This window comes from Bos grunniens, chromosome 10, assembly GCF_055505025.1.
Source record: "Bos grunniens cultivar Pamir isolate PY7600 chromosome 10, Bosgru_T2T1.0, whole genome shotgun sequence".
In the NCBI taxonomy this organism is placed as follows: Eukaryota; Metazoa; Chordata; class Mammalia; order Artiodactyla; family Bovidae; genus Bos; species Bos grunniens.
The window spans coordinates 72,448,654-72,464,497 of NC_141174.1; the positions used below are offsets into that span (position 1 = coordinate 72,448,654).

At 35.6% G+C, this 15,844-nt stretch overlaps 1 protein-coding gene across 4 annotated transcripts in view; it reads left to right on the top strand.

Moving 5' to 3' along the window:
- DPH6 (diphthamine biosynthesis 6) overlaps window positions 1-15,844 on the top strand; it is a 190,923-nt gene that overhangs the window by 90,620 nt on the left and 84,459 nt on the right. For 3 of the 4 annotated variants that reach the window (XM_086322008.1, XM_086322009.1, XM_086322010.1), the window contains 2 exons: window positions 10,965-11,038; window positions 15,595-15,713. In XM_086322008.1, the coding sequence (XP_086178134.1) occupies window positions 10,965-11,038; window positions 15,595-15,713 (193 nt within the window). Of the gene's footprint in view, window positions 1-10,964; window positions 11,039-15,594; window positions 15,714-15,844 lie in introns of those variants that run through there. The other variant, XR_015135020.1, reaches the window with a different exon arrangement.

Sequence of the window (15,844 nt, forward strand, 5' to 3'; positions counted from 1 at the left end):
AACAATATGGTGTTGGCATAAAACAGACACATAGATTAATAGAACAGAATAGAAAACTCAGAAATAAACTTGTGCATATGTCATCAATTAATTTTTGACAAAAAAGCCAAGAATGTACAATGGGCAAAGAATAATCTCTTCAATAAATGGCAATAAGAAAACTAGTTAGCCACATGCAACAGGATGAAACTGGACCCCTGTGTTACACCATACATAAAAATCAACTCAAAATGTATTAAAGACTTGAATGTAAGATCTGAAACTGGTTAAATTCCTAGACAAAAACATAGGCAATAAACTCCTAGACACTCATCTTAGCAATGATTTTTTTTGGACTTGACATGCAAAGCAAAGACAACAAAAGCAAAACTAAACACATAGGTCTCCATAAACTAAAAAGGTGTGTTCAACCTCAGAAATCATCAACAAAGTAAAAAGGCATTTTATGAAATGGGAAAAAATATATGCAAACTATATGTATTATAATGGGTTAATATCTGAAGTATACAAGGAACTCAAACAACTCAAAACCTCACCCCCCAAAAAAATTAAAACTAAAAAAGAAAAGGAAAAACAACAACAACAAAAAAACCCAAAAAAACAGTAACCAATTTAAAAAATAGGCAAAAGACCTGAAGAGACATTTTCCAAGAAGACATGAATGGCCAGCAATATATGAAAAGGTGCTCAAAATTACTAATTATCAGGGAAATACAAACCAAAATCACTATGAAATATCAATTCACACCTGTTAGGATTATTTATTATCAAAAAGATAAGAAATGCAGGGAAGGATACGGAGAATATGGAAACTTGTACAGTGTTGATGGTCTTGTACGTTGAACAGCCACTATGAAAAGCAATATGGAAGTATCTCAAAAAATTAAATATAGAACTGTCATATGATCCAGCAATTCTGCTTCCAGGTATAAATCTAAAGGAAGTGAAATCGTTATCTCTGAAAGATATCTGTATTCTCAAGTTCATTGTAGGTTTATTCAGAATAACTAAGATATGGAAACAACCTAAGTATTGTTGATTGTTGTTCAGTCAACTCAGTCGTGTCCTTCTCTGCAACCCCATGGATTGCAGTACGCTAGGCTTCCCTCTCCTTCACCAACTCCTCCTCTGTCGTCCCCTTCTCCTCCTGCTTTCAGTCTTTCCCAGCACCGACTTTTCCACTGAGTCGGTTTTTTGCATCAGGTGGCCGAAGTAGTGGAGCTTCAGCTTCAGCATCAGTCCTTCCAGTGAATTCAGGGTTGGTTTCCTTTAGGATTGACTGGTTTTATTTCCTTGCAGTCCAAGGGACTCTCAAGGGTCTTCTCCAACAACATACTTCAAAAGCATCTATTCTTCAGTGCTTAGCCTTCTTTATGGTCCAACTCTCACATACATCTGTAGGTGACTACTGGAGAAACCATAGCTTTGACTATATGGACCTTTGTCAGCAAAGTAATGTCTCTGCTTTTTAATATGCTGTCTAGGTCGTATGGATCTTTATGTTGAACATTTTAAACATCATACAATTTTGCCTGTTAATTATTCCTCAATGAAGCTGGAGTAATTAAAAAACATAAAATATAATAATCCCCATTTATATAAGTTGCATTTTAAATATTATCTCTAATCAAAGAAAGTTTTCTTAGGAGCTTAGAAAATGAGTTTAGAAAGCAGCTTTTAAACAGATTAAACACTTGCTACCAAGCTGATTTGTTTAGAAATGAATAATTCTTGATTGTTTCTTTATTCTTCCCACAAAGAGTAACAGCTTAATCCTTTATTCATGTTGTTGTTATTAAAGAGTTTCACAGAAGTCCTCAAAATGTCACCTTCTTATCAGGATGAATATTCTTGGAAACCCAAGGAGGGAAAAGTTGTTCCAGAGTTCAGTTTTATTTCAGGTTGAATTTGGCCTAAGTTGACTAGCAATGTATGAATTTGTACATTGAGGTTGGAAGACACTCCAGGTAGCAAATGACAGATTTATTCCAAACTAGGAGTGTCATACTGTTACAACTAAGATGCAAACTCAAAAGTAAAAGAAATCACTTTAGTTTTAAAATGGAAATAAATGACAAATGATTACGATAATCTACAGTTTCTTTGTTAAATGATTTCCTTAACAACTTTTTCCCTGTTTAATTGAGAAAGCTCACAAAGGGAGATAATAATGTTACAAATTAGTGACCTAATACTCCATCATGAGCTTACTGTTTAATGGCAGAACTCCAGATGGTGATCATTTCCCATTTTGGAAATGGTTTATATTGTTGATACTAAGAAAAACAATAATAAGTCGAACAAAAATTTTAGTCAGATGCCTGAATATATCTCTTGGCAATTCTCAGTGTCACTTTCAGAATTATTTCATGTGAAAGAGTATTCATTTCTGTGGCTATTTTTCTTAACCTGGACTTGTGTAATTCTACTGAAGTGAAGAATTAAAAGTTTAAGGAAAAATCATCTAGTGCTTTACTGGCCACATAAATTTTTTGTTTCATTATCCAGTCCCCAGAATATCATTGGCATTCACAAATGTTTCTTATTTAATAATGTCACATTGCCAGAAGTCCAAATATCACCACTCAGAGCTATAATGCAAGGGTGCTTCTTTAATGAATGGTTCATATTAAAAATGTTAGAATGCCTTTCAGATGAAAAACATTTTAAATTCAGCAGATCATTTTTTTCTCAACAGGCAGGAACTCATTAACAGAATAATACTGGTAACTGAAGCATTTTTCAAAGAAAATAATATCCCCGATAAATGCAAGCTGCATATCTTCTTGTCTTTGGAATAAATAGACCTAGTTTTCATTTGTAAAAAGGGACAGCTTGTTTTCATCACATTGCACATTTTAAACATCTTACAATTTTATTTGTCAATTATATCTCAATAAAGCTGGAGCTGTTTAAACATAAAAAATAATAATCCTCATTTATAGAAGTTGCATTTTAAAAGTTGGTTGAAAAATTTATGTTGTTGGCTTTGTGAATCAACTTCTCAGTATGAAGATAAGTGAATATTGAGTGAATAAATCTAATTTGGGTCTAAATTTCTACCTTTAAACCCTCCTTCTAAACTTGTAATTTTCACTGCTACCATATGACCAAGGGTATGCTGTCTTCATCCCAGTCTCTGAATTGGGTACCTTTTAACTGTTGCATGGTAGAGCTTTGCATATAAATGAGGACACACTAGGTACATTTCATAGTATAAGTCCATTTCTGTCCTTGTGTGTCTGTGTTCCTGATGCCTTAGGGTGTTGATTTTAAAAGACATAGATAAGGCTTAGTAGTTAATAAGACTTTGGGACTAGGTTATACATGGACAAGTCTAATAATTTGATACAGCCCCAACCTGATACAAAACCTTGGACCAGGCCTGAACTGGGCCCATAGAAGCTACATGGAGCCCTCAGGGCAGCTCTTCATCCAGCAGAGGACTCTTACTTTCCAGAGAACCAGGCCCAAGCCAAAAGCAGTAAGCATCCCAGGAGCCACAGAAGAAAGGTGCCAGGTTGGCACAGGACCTACTTCTGTGGCCCTAACAGATTGACATGTTCTTTTTTTTTTTTTTATAATTATTGATTACTGTTTGCTATAGAAGATTTGACCACACAATCAGATATCAAATGGAGATAAATAGGTGTATGTCAATTTGTTAGCTGATATATTATATACATTTCTTTTTAGAACCAGGTTTGTTTGTTTGAAGAAAAAAATTTGGTGGATTTTGTACACAAATCCTATTTGAAGGAGGAAAACAGTAGAAGCTGTTATCTATTTTCTTATGATCAGAAAGGGCAAAGAATCAACATTTCTGACTGTTTCATGTTTGGAATATAATTTTTTTTGGAGGATAATTGCTTTACAATATTATGTTGGTTTCTGCCATGCATCAACTCGAATCAGCCACAGGTATACATATGTCCCCTCCCTCCTGAATCCCCCTCCAATCTCCCACCCCTCTAAGGTTGTCACAGAGCACTGGGTTGAGCTTCCTGAGTCACACAGAAAATCCCCACTTGCTATCTATTTAAAATATAGTTTTGTATATGTTTCCATACTTTTGTATCAATTTGTCCCACCCTCTCCTTCCCTCACTGTGTCCACAGGTCTGTTCACTATATCTGCATCTCGATTGTTTTCCTGAAAATAGGTTCATCAGTACTTATTTCTAGATTCCATATGCATGCATTAATATACAATATTTGTCTTTCTCTTTCTAACTTACTTCACTCTGTATAATAGGCTCTAGATTCATCCACCTCATTAGGACTGATTCAAATGCATTCTTTTTCATAGCTAAGTAATATTCCACTGTATATATGTACCACAATTTCTGTATCCATTCATCTGTTGATGGGCATCTAGGTTGCTTCCATGTCCTAGCTATTGTAAAAAGTGCTGCAACGAACATTGAGATACATGCATCTCTTTCAATTACCTTTTTTTTTTTTAAGTATTTTCTAATCTCATCCCCCTAGAAAGATTCTTTTCTTTGTGTTCCATTATACTCTGTATGGACTTACGTCACTTATTTTACTTAATCTCTCAGTGTGTCCATTCTCCTGCATCCCTCACCACCAGATTTTAATTTCTTAAGGTTAACATCTGTGCTTTTTTCAAATGTGTTTCAGCCTTCCTGGTATAGGACCTGTCACACAATAGGCCTTTATAAATTGCTGCATAATAAACACATGAATAATTTTGTGTGCCAGCTTACCAGCTCATAGGATGAGTACATATATGCATATATGGGTTTTAATAAATTTTCCCCTAATTGAAAAGGTAAATACATTGTAAAAATGTTTGAGGAAATATAAAGTTAGAAATAAAATAGCAAAAATGAACTACTATTCAGAATTAAGCATTATTACGATTTGGTCTATTTCTGGTCTCCAGAATTTAAAATATTCTGAGAAGCACATTTGACCCTCTGTAATCAGACATTGGATTCTTAAACAAGAGTGTTGATGTATTGATATATTTGTCCTTTCTGAACATACAAGTTAGGTGTACAAATAGTAATAAGGAAGCTATGTTTTGAACCAGTTTATGTGTATGTGTCTGTTTTTGCAAGTGACCTCTCTGTTGTACCCTTCCCTGTTGGCTCAGAGAGTAAAGAGTCTGCCTTTAATGTGGGAGACTTGGGTTTGATCCCTGGGTCAGGAATATACCCTGGAGAAGCAATGGCAACCCGCTCCAGTATTCTTGCCTGAAGAATCACATGGACAGAGGAGCTTGGTAGGCTATAGTCCATGGGGTCACAAAGAGTCTGGACATGACTGAGCAACTAACATTTTTACTCTCTCTATTGTTGCAATTGGTGAGGTAGGTCAGGTAGCTGCCTGGACTAGCTCCCCAGCAGTCTTGCAGTTGTGCTTCATATTGACCAAATTGTGGAAAACAGTGATCTAAGCAACAAATAAGCTTGTGATGTCTGTTTGGCTAATCTAGTCGTTGTATTTATAACTATTACATGACATGTACATTGTTTTATTAAGGTATTCTCTCTTTAGAGAGAATGTGTGTATGTTATATCTAAATGCTGTACCATTTTATATAAGAGACTTGAATGTTCTAGGATTTTGATATCCACATTGGAGTCCTGGAATCAATCCTCCTCACATACCAAGGAACAAGAGAGTTTAGAGAAAGATGGAGGTGCTATCAGCACGTAGGAGAACTTGAGGCCACGGAAACAAACAAGAACCTCAAGAAGCAGAGAACGGAGTGAGAAGAGGACTCAGTATATGACCCTGAGGGTGCAATGACTTGTAGGAAGCACACACACATTGTTAATTTACCAACTTTTCCCCCAAATGATATGAGTCACAGATTAGGACCTGAGCTTAGCTCTGTATTTTCTACAGAGTAGATTGACTATCTGCTAGATTTTTACCTTTTAAAGATCTGTCTGCCTTTCTTCAAAATTAGTAGTATGTTCTGAATGATAAGGATTCAACAAAAGTCTTACTTAATCTTTGGATTATTCAGGACTCATTAGGTTTGAAAAGTTTGTAACTGGACTGTAGAGTTGGTTGTCAAGGGATGTGTATTAGTCAGGATTCTCCAGAGAAACAGGACCAATAGAATCTATAAAGATATATGGAAAGAGATTTGTTTTGAGGGATTAGTTCATCTGATTATGGAAGCTGAGAAGTCCCATGCTGTGCCACTGGCAGGCTGGGGGACTAAAAAACTAGTGATACAGTTCAAATCCAAACCCAAAAGCCTGAGAACAAGGGACTAGTGTTGTAAATCTCAGCCTGAGTCCAAAAGCCCTAGAAACGGGAACACTGATGTCTGCGGACAGGTGGATATCCCAGCTCAAGCAAATAAATATGCCCTTCCTCTACTTTTTTGTTCTATTCAGGCCCTCAAGAGATTGGACGATGCTCACCTGCATTGGCTAGGGCTATCTTCCTTACCCAGTCTACCATTTCAAATCATAATCTCTTCCAGAAACATCCTCACAGAAATGATGCTTTATCAGCAATCTAGGTACTCCTTAGCCTAGTCAAATTGACACATAAAACTATTACAAGTCGGGGAACCTTTGTTAAAAAGTAATAATGAGCAAGAGATTAAAGCCCAGGAATGAAGGGCTTTGTTTGTCAAGTTAGGCCTTTATCTAGTTGTAGTAGTAAACAGTAGTGGTGGTAGTTAGTAGTAGTAATAGTAGAAGTAGTAACTGAAATAGTTATAGAATAATATTAGTAATAATAAAGAAGATTTATAATGACAGAAGAAATTATTTACTAAGCACTTACTAGATGCTTGTCACTGTTATTTTTCTGTATTATTTTACTCAGTGTTCATAATAACCCTAGAAAACAGACCTATAATTATCTTCACTACATAGATAAGGAAACTGAGACACAGAGAAATTATATAACTTGTTCAAAATCACAGAGCTAAATAGGTAATAGGACTGAATTTCTAATGGGTAGTAGTAATGATGATTGTTGAAAAAAATGTAACTAATAGTCTTTATTTAGGTAGGCTTAGTATTGAAGAATAGCCAAATTTAGCTGGGTATATAATTCTAGAACTGATTAGTTCAATATTATGAAATAGAAAATGAGAGATAGAAATAGAAGAGAATTCCTGAGACTTCATGTAGACTAAAAGGAATTAAATAATAATTATTTGGGGGTTATGGTGAATAATAAATGAGAATTATAGAACATTAACCCATTTTAAATAGATAACAAATGTCAATTATTAGTTTTAAGTGGCTTGACTTAGTGTGCAAAGAAAAACTTCAATGACTGGTATTTGTTTTCATGATCTATTGAGAGTCACACGGACACACACATATATATAATATTCAAGACCTTATACTTTCTTTTGACAGAACTTCAGATAAACTATATGGTATATATTTTATATCTGGTAAACTTTATTTTACCAGATAAAATATATGGTATAAAAATATAACTGAAATTTTGATCTTGTTGATAACATCACTCACTACTCTGTGATCTATGCCATATTTGCATGTAATGAAAAACACTACACTTTGCCTTTTTTCTACTAATACAATGACTTTTATAAAAATAAAGTCGCTAGGAAGGTTAGAGAAAGGTTATAAGCAAATGTTCTCACAAAGTTGCTGAAATAAGAAAACAAAGGAAATAGCTCTTTTCCTGGAGAATCTATTTATTATAAGGAAATTTGGGAAGATATTTCCCTATCATTTTAGAGTAGAACTTTTAAATTTGCTTTAATCTTCAAAGACATGAGAGATTCCTCTTGTTCATTTTTGTTCATTATAGCATCATTTTAGGACTTTCAAGGTTATTTTAGAATATCTCAAAGTATTACATTTATTTTTATGTGAAATGCTGTTGTTGTACTTTGTAGGTTTACAAGTTTGGAAAGACCAGAGTGTTAATAAAGAAATCATCTCTCTGAAGTAGTTTCTTCTGTACTCCATACATCTAGGATGACTTTTCTTTTATGCCTATTCAGAGAATTTCTATTCAGTTTGTTATTCGTAATCACCCCCAAGTCACTTTTTCCGTATCTGTTTTCCAGATAACTGTTCCCTAATTTATACCTGTATTGTGTATAATTCTTCCCTTAGTGTATTATTTTATACTTCTTTTCATTAAATCTTATCCTGGGCCTGTCCTTCCAAATCCCTGTGTTGTCCATATCCATCTAGGTACTTAATTGATTTTCTTTTCCTTTTAATCCATTCTAGCTTTCATCTGCAAACTTGATCATATTTGAAATTACATTTTTAATGGGTATGCTAGATAGATAGGTTAGCACTCATCCCTGGGGGATACTGCTGAATATACTGTTGGGTGTTCTGACTTGTAACTCTGTTGACAAGAATTCATTGTGTCCTTCTCATCTGAGATGTCTTTATCCTCTATCATCAATACTTCCTGGATGTTCCTCTGCCAGTCATTTTTTTTTTAAGATACAAATTAAAATCATTGTATTCCTTTATCTACTTATACCATTGCTTATATTTATACAGTGGAATCCCTTACAGTTATACAGTGGAAGTGACATATAGATTCAAGGGATTAAATCTGATAGACAGAGTACCTGATGAACTATGGACAGAGGGTCATGACATTGTACAGGAGGCATTGATAAAGACCATCCCTGAGAAAAAGAAATGCAAAGAGGCAAATTGTTTGCTGAGGAGGTCTTACAAATAGCTGTGAAAAGAAGAGAAGTGAAACGCAAAGGAGAAAAGGAAAGATATACCCATTTGAATGCAGATTTCCAAAGAATAGCAAGGAGAGATAAGAGAGCCTTCCTCAGAGATCAATGCAAAGAAATACAGGAAAACAATAGAAAGGGAAAGACTAGAGATCTCTTCAAGAAAACTAGAGATACCAAAGGAATATTTCATGTAAAGATGGGTACAATAAAGGACCGAAATGGCATGGAACTACCAGAAGCAGAAGATATTAAGAAGAGGTGGCAAGAATACACAGAAGAGCTATACAAAAAAAATCTTCACAACCCAGATAATCACGATGGTGTGATCACTCACCTAGAACGAGACATCCTGGAATGTGAAGTCAAGTGATCCTTAGAAAGCATCACTATGAACAAAGCTAGTGGAGGTGATGCAATTCCAGCTGAGCTATTTCAAATCCTGAAAGATGATGCTGTGAAAGCACTGCATTCACTATGCCAGCAGATTGGGAAAACTCAGCAGTGGCCACAGAACTGGAAAAGGTCAGTTTTCATTCCAATCCCAAAGAAAGGCAATGCCAAAGAATGCTCAAACTACCTCACAGTTGCACTCTTCTCACATCCTGGCAAAGTAATACTCAAAATTCTCCAAGGCAGGCTTCAACAGTATGTGAACTGTGAACTTCCAGATGGTGAAGCTGGATTTAGAAAAGGCAGAGGAACCAGAGATCAAATTGCCAACATCCATTGGATCATCAAAAAAGCAAGAGAGTTCCAGAAAAACATCTACTTCTGCTTTATTGACTATGCCAAGGCCTTTGACTGTGTGGACGACAACAAACTCTGGACAATTCTTCAAGAGTTAGGAATACCAGACCACTTGACCTGCCTCCTGAGAAACTTGTATGTAGGTCAAGAAGCAGCAGTTAGAACTGGACATGGAACAATGGACTGGTTCCAAATCAGGAAAGGAGTATGTCAAGGCTGTATATTGTCACCCTGATTGTTTAACTTATTCCCAGAATACGTCATGAGAAATGCTGGACTGGATGAAACACAAGCTGGAAACAAGATTTTGGGGAGAAATATCAATAACCTCAGATATGCAGATGACACTACCCTTATGGCAGAAAGCAAAGAAGAACTGAAAACCTCTTGATGAAAATGAAAGAGGAGAGTGAAAAAGCTGGCTTAAAACTCAACTTTCAGAAAACTAAGATCATGGTATTCTGTCCCATCACTTCATGGCAAATAGATGGAGAAATAATGGTAACAGTGAGAGACTTTATTTTGGGGATTCCAAAATCACTGCAGATGGTGACTGCAGCCATGAAATTAAAAGACACTTGCTCCTTGGAAGAAAAGCTATGACCAACCTAGACACCATATTAAAAAGCAGGGACATTACTTTGCCAACAATAGTCTGTCTAGTCAAAGCTATGGTTTTTCAAGTAGTCATGTATGGATGTGAGAGTTGGACTATAAAGAAAGCTGAACACCAAAGAATTGGTGCGCTTGAACTGTGGTGTTGGAGAAGACTCTTGAGAGTTGCATAGACAACAAGGAAATCCAACCAGTCCGTCCTAAAGGATATCAGTCCTGAATATTCATTGGAAGGACTGATGCTGAAGCTGAAACTCCACTAGTTTGGCTACCTGCTGCAAATAGCTGACTCATTTGAAAAGACCCTGATGCTGGGAAAGATTGAAGACAGGAGGAGAAGGGGACGACAGAGGATGAGACAGTTGGATGGTATCACTGACTTGATGCATGTGAGTTTGAGTAAACTCTGGAAGTTGGTGATAGACAGGGAGGCCTGGCATGCTGCAGTCGTGGGATCTCAAAGAGTCAGACACGACTGAGCGACTGAACTGAACCATTGGTTCAATTTTTTTAAAGTTACTCAATCTGGGAAAACTTCCTTAAATAGAAAAAATTTCCTTAAATAGAAATTTCTTAGAAATTTCTGTCAAATATCAGTGAATCTTTAAAGGGATATCAAGTCAGAAAACGTTTTGGAAGTGCTGCCTTTATCTTCTCCTTGGAAAATGGTCTCTAGTAATTGGGGTTTTTGGTAAAAAGAATAATTATTTCTCCCCAGAACTGAGAGGGTGAGTTAAACATGTATTTTTTAATATACTTTTTTTCCCTGAACATGGATTGTGTTTTCAGTAAATTATTCTATTTCGAGGTGGTTTTCTAAATGAAACAATTCATTTATAATTTTCAGAACATGATACAGAGCCACATGTTTATTTATATTTTTACACGTTTTGCTTTATTTTCAGGAAAAAGAAGAAGTAGAGGGAATATCAGTAGGTGCTATACTCTCTGACTATCAGCGTGTTCGAGTAGAAAATGTGTAAGAGAACATTAATTTGTTTTATATTTTTTAAATGTAGTAATTAAGAATGTGAATTAATGAAAAATAAATAATTATACCCAAATGATAAATAGATATAGCATTCTACATGTTGCATGGACAGAGGAGCCTGGTGGGCTATAGACCATGGGATCTCAGAGTCAGACACGACTTAGAGACTGAACCACCATCACCACCACATGTCCCATGAAACTAAATGTATTGCCCTAAGTAACAAAAGTTGTATTTTTACTTTTTTTCTATCTTTATATCTATGCATGAGAAAACTTATCAAATTACCATAAGGGATAAATTATAATAAAAATTGAAGCAAAAGTTTTTTTGAAGTATTATTCTCAAATTTCCCTTACTTGAAATAGTATAACTTTTTAATATTTTTTAACTCATTATCATTTGTAATAAAAATCAGGAGCAAATAGAAGTAGTGTAGTAATATTTTAAAGGAAAAAATATATTAAGAAATATCTTCTTTGGTCCTTCAAACTCAGTGCTTAGAAAAGAATATTCATGAGATTGAAATACTTATATAAAAACCCATTCAACTTTAAAGGAATCATTAGATTGTTACTCCTCCCATCTCCCTCACCTCCCATGTGAGATAGTAATGTGTATTTTGAAAACATTTCCTTGTGTTCTGTCTGCCTACATTTGAGAACAGCTGATTTATAGATGGAGATGGACTGCATATCCCTTAGCCAAATGTTAAAAATAATATTATTCTCATCCAGTTTTAAGTCATATTCTCTGAGAATATTTTGTGTAAAAATCTTTGCTTTTGAATAAATTCAAACGTATGTGATTTAATGGATAGCCAAACTGTAGGTAGAGCTGATGTCTATTTATAAAAGCTTTGCTAAGTCACTTCAGTCGTGTCTGACTCTGTGCGACCCCATAGACGGCAGCCCACCAGGCTTCCCCATCCCTGGGATTCTCCAGGCAAGAACACTGGAGTGTGTTGCCATTTCCTTCTCCAATGCATGAAAGTGAAAAGAGAAAGTGAAGTCGCTCAGTCGTGTCTGACTCTTAGCGACCCCAAGGACTGCAGCCTACCAGGCTCCTCCGTCCATAGGATTTTCCAGGCAATGTGTTCCTGTTGGGAAGCCACTTTATATCTACATGAGAGAGGGGCCCATTGGATACTCAAAAGTGGAGGCAAACTGTTTCTCAAAATGCAATCTCAGGTACACTTCAACAAATAGTTTAACCATATTATATACCATAAAGCACATCTGTTCATTCCCGGGTTTCAGCACCAAAAAAAAAAAAAGCACATCTGCAGTATTTTTTTTAATCTTCCCTGGTGGCTCAATGGTAAAGCGTCTGCCTACAATTCGGGAGACCCAGGTTTGATCCCTGGGTTGGGAAGATCCTCTGGAGAAGAAAATGGCAACCCACTCCAGTACTCTTGCCTGGAAAATCCCATGGACAGAGGAGCGTGGTAGGCTACAGTCCATGGGGTCGCAAAGAGTCAGACACGAGTGAGTGACTTAACTTTCTTTATTGGGAGCCATTGGTCTACAAACTCAGTTTTGAATTAGCCACTCTCCAATTTGTAAATTCTTCATTATATTTTCGAGATATAAAGAGTTTAATAGATGTCACAAGCTCAAATACAGTAGTGATTTACAGAGGAATCTTATTCCAACCATGATATTTTATGCTGTTAAAGAATTTAAATAAGTATAAGATATACATTGCTGTTTAGTCACTACTGAAGTGAAGTGAAGTCGCTCAGTCGTGTCCAACTCTTTGCGACCCCATGGACTGTAGCCTACTAGGCTCCTCATGTCCAACTGTTTTGCATCCCCATGGGCTGTAGCTCACCAGTCTCCTCTGTCCCTGGGATTCTCCAGACAAGAATACTAGAGTGGGTTGCCATTACCTTCTCCAGGGCATCTTCTCCACCCAGGGATCAAACCTGAATCTCCTGCATTGGCAGGCACATTCTTTACCACTGCACCACCAGGGAAGATCCCCAAAGAAATATGACTTAAGTCTAAAAATACTCAAAAGATCAGGGATACCAAAGAAACAACCAAGAATTTTCCAGTAAGGCCAGGAAGGAATAAAATTTTCTTCAAAAAAACAACCGAAAAATCTTTACCTCAAAAATGTGGAGAGAAAAATTTGGTTGGTAGACATTAAATATTGGTGATAGGACAGCAAAAACTGTAATGCTTGTATTACGTGGGTAGTTACAGTTTTATTATTTTATGTTTATTAACTGCCTCAGCATTGTCTCAACATTGATTTAGATGCTCAGGACATTTTACAAAGGAAAATTATACAAAACAGTCAACATTAAGGAAGATCTTGATTTCTTTGAAAGTCAAGGTATATGTGCAAGAAAAAAAAAAGTGGTATTAATATTGCTTAAGACCATGAATGAGTAAATGACCAAATATGTGGTACATTTAATAAGTATTGGAATTTTCTGCAAGACAGAGTGTTCCATGTATGCTGGAGTCGTCATCCAGGAAACTTAACTGACACTAGGGATGGTGGAGCCTAGAGCTATATTTTTTACTTGAAATTTGAGCTCAGCCACTTACAGTGTGACTTGAGTGAATCATTTGTCTCTACTGTTTATTGAATACCTATTTTATCCAGGCATTGTACAACATTTTTATTTATATTACTTTTAATTGATTATCAGTTAATCTATATTAATTTTAATTAATTAATCCTCCCTGAGGAAGTTATATCTAACTAAAGGCATGATGCAAGTGAGGAAGGTAGGGAGCACGGCAAGTATGTTAGACAAGAGTGAGCAGGCCGGGGCAGGGGGTGGGGTGGCGGGGGGCGGGGGCAGGTTGGAGTGTAGTGGGAGGTGAGGTATGAGAGGCAACCAGGGTGGGACCCCTTCAGGGCTTATTTACTAGGAGTGACAAGGGGAGGGTTTAGAGCCGAGGAATCCCATGATCCATTTATGTTTTAAAAGGATCACACCAACTATTATATAAAGGGCAAGAATGGAAACTTCTCTGGCAGTCCAGTGGTTAAGACTCTGTTGTAAAGTAATTAGCCTCCAATTAAATAAATTTATATTAAAAAAAAATAGAATAAAATTATCTGCCAAGTAGAGTAAAAAAAAAAAAAAAAGAAAAGACTGTGCTTCCACTGCAGGTGTGTAGGTTCAGTCCCTGGTCGGGGAACTAGGATCCTGTATGCCGAAAGATAGTGGTGGCTCCAACCAGCATGTTACAGTGGTACTGGTGAGGAGTGATTGCATTCTGCATTGTAGTAGATTAGATGTAGAATGTGAAGAAAAGAGGAATAAAGGCTGACTTCACTTTCTAATATTGTAATCTTCTCAAGAACTTTGGAAAGAAATATTTTTGTCCCTATATATGAACTAGGAAACTAAAGCTTAGTGTCTGGACTCCAAAATCTGAATTCTTCCAGCACCGTAATGTAAAATTTGTAGTACAATACTTGCAGCATATTAAGTGCTCAGTGTTTGCACTTTTTGTTATTACTTTTTCATTCAGACATGAATTCTTTTTTTTTTTTGCCGTCATTATAGTTGTGCTTATTCTTGATTCTTTTTGCTTGTTTTTATTAAAGTATCTTTTCACCTTTTTTCTCTTTTATTTTCAAGTATAGATTTGGAGAAGGAAATGGCAACCCACTCCAGTGTTCTTGCCTGGAGAATCCCAGGGACGGGGGAGCTTGGTGGGCTGCCGTCTCTGGGGTCGCACAGAGTCGGGCATTACTGAAGTGACTTAGCAGCAGCATAGTTGATTTACAATATTATGTTAGTTTCAGGTATATAGCAAAGTATAACAAAGTGTATAGCAAAGTGTGTATAGCAAAGTTTCAGTGTATAGCAAAGTCATATATTTTTTCCAGATTATTTTCCATTATAGGTGATTATAAAATATTGAATATATTTCCAGTTCCCTGTACTACACAGTTAAACCCTTGTTGTTTGTCTATTTTATATATATAATAGATAATTTTTATCTGTTAACTCTCATACTTCTAATTTATCTCTACCCCCTCAGAGTCAAATTCTTTAAAAAAAGTTTCAAAGTTAAATAAGAGTAGTTCATTTAACCATAGATATTATAAATTTAATCAGTATATGATTATTTTGTTAAGATATGATTATTTCCTATTTATTAGGATATAAATTTATCCTAATTAATATGATTATTTTATTAGGATAAATTTATTTGCCTATTTTGCTTGAGCTTTGCAATTTTGACTCCTAAGGAAGTTCTAAAAACAAAAATAATCATCCATTAGCATTTGGAAGCTTTTTTGCATAAATTTCTAAACTTAGAGTCTTACTAAAATTAATATTTCTAATCTGCCTGGAGATTTCATTTTTATCTGTTTAGGCATAGCTTGTGGAAATTAAACATGTTTATGTTGTATACATAAACTTCATTATGCAAAACATGCTTTTTAAAGTATTTTATATGCTAAAATCCTTGAGAGAAGCAGTATGTTTAAAATCAAAGTAATTGCTATGGATCTAAGTATAGAACATTAAGATGTTATATGATTTTTTTTTAATTATTTTATAGGTGTAAAAGGCTTAATCTCCAGCCTTTAGCTTACCTTTGGCAGAGAAACCAGGAAGATTTGCTCCAAGAGATGATATCATCTAACATTCAAGCAATCATCATCAAAGTAGCAGCTCTAGGTATGTAGCCAGACTTTCAAGGGAGCTGTCTGTTACCACTCAGATAATCTGAGTTCACTAAAAAACAGTTAAAACTGAAAAGGAAGATTGACTTAGAATATAAAAACGTGGAGTTATAAGCTAAAGGAATT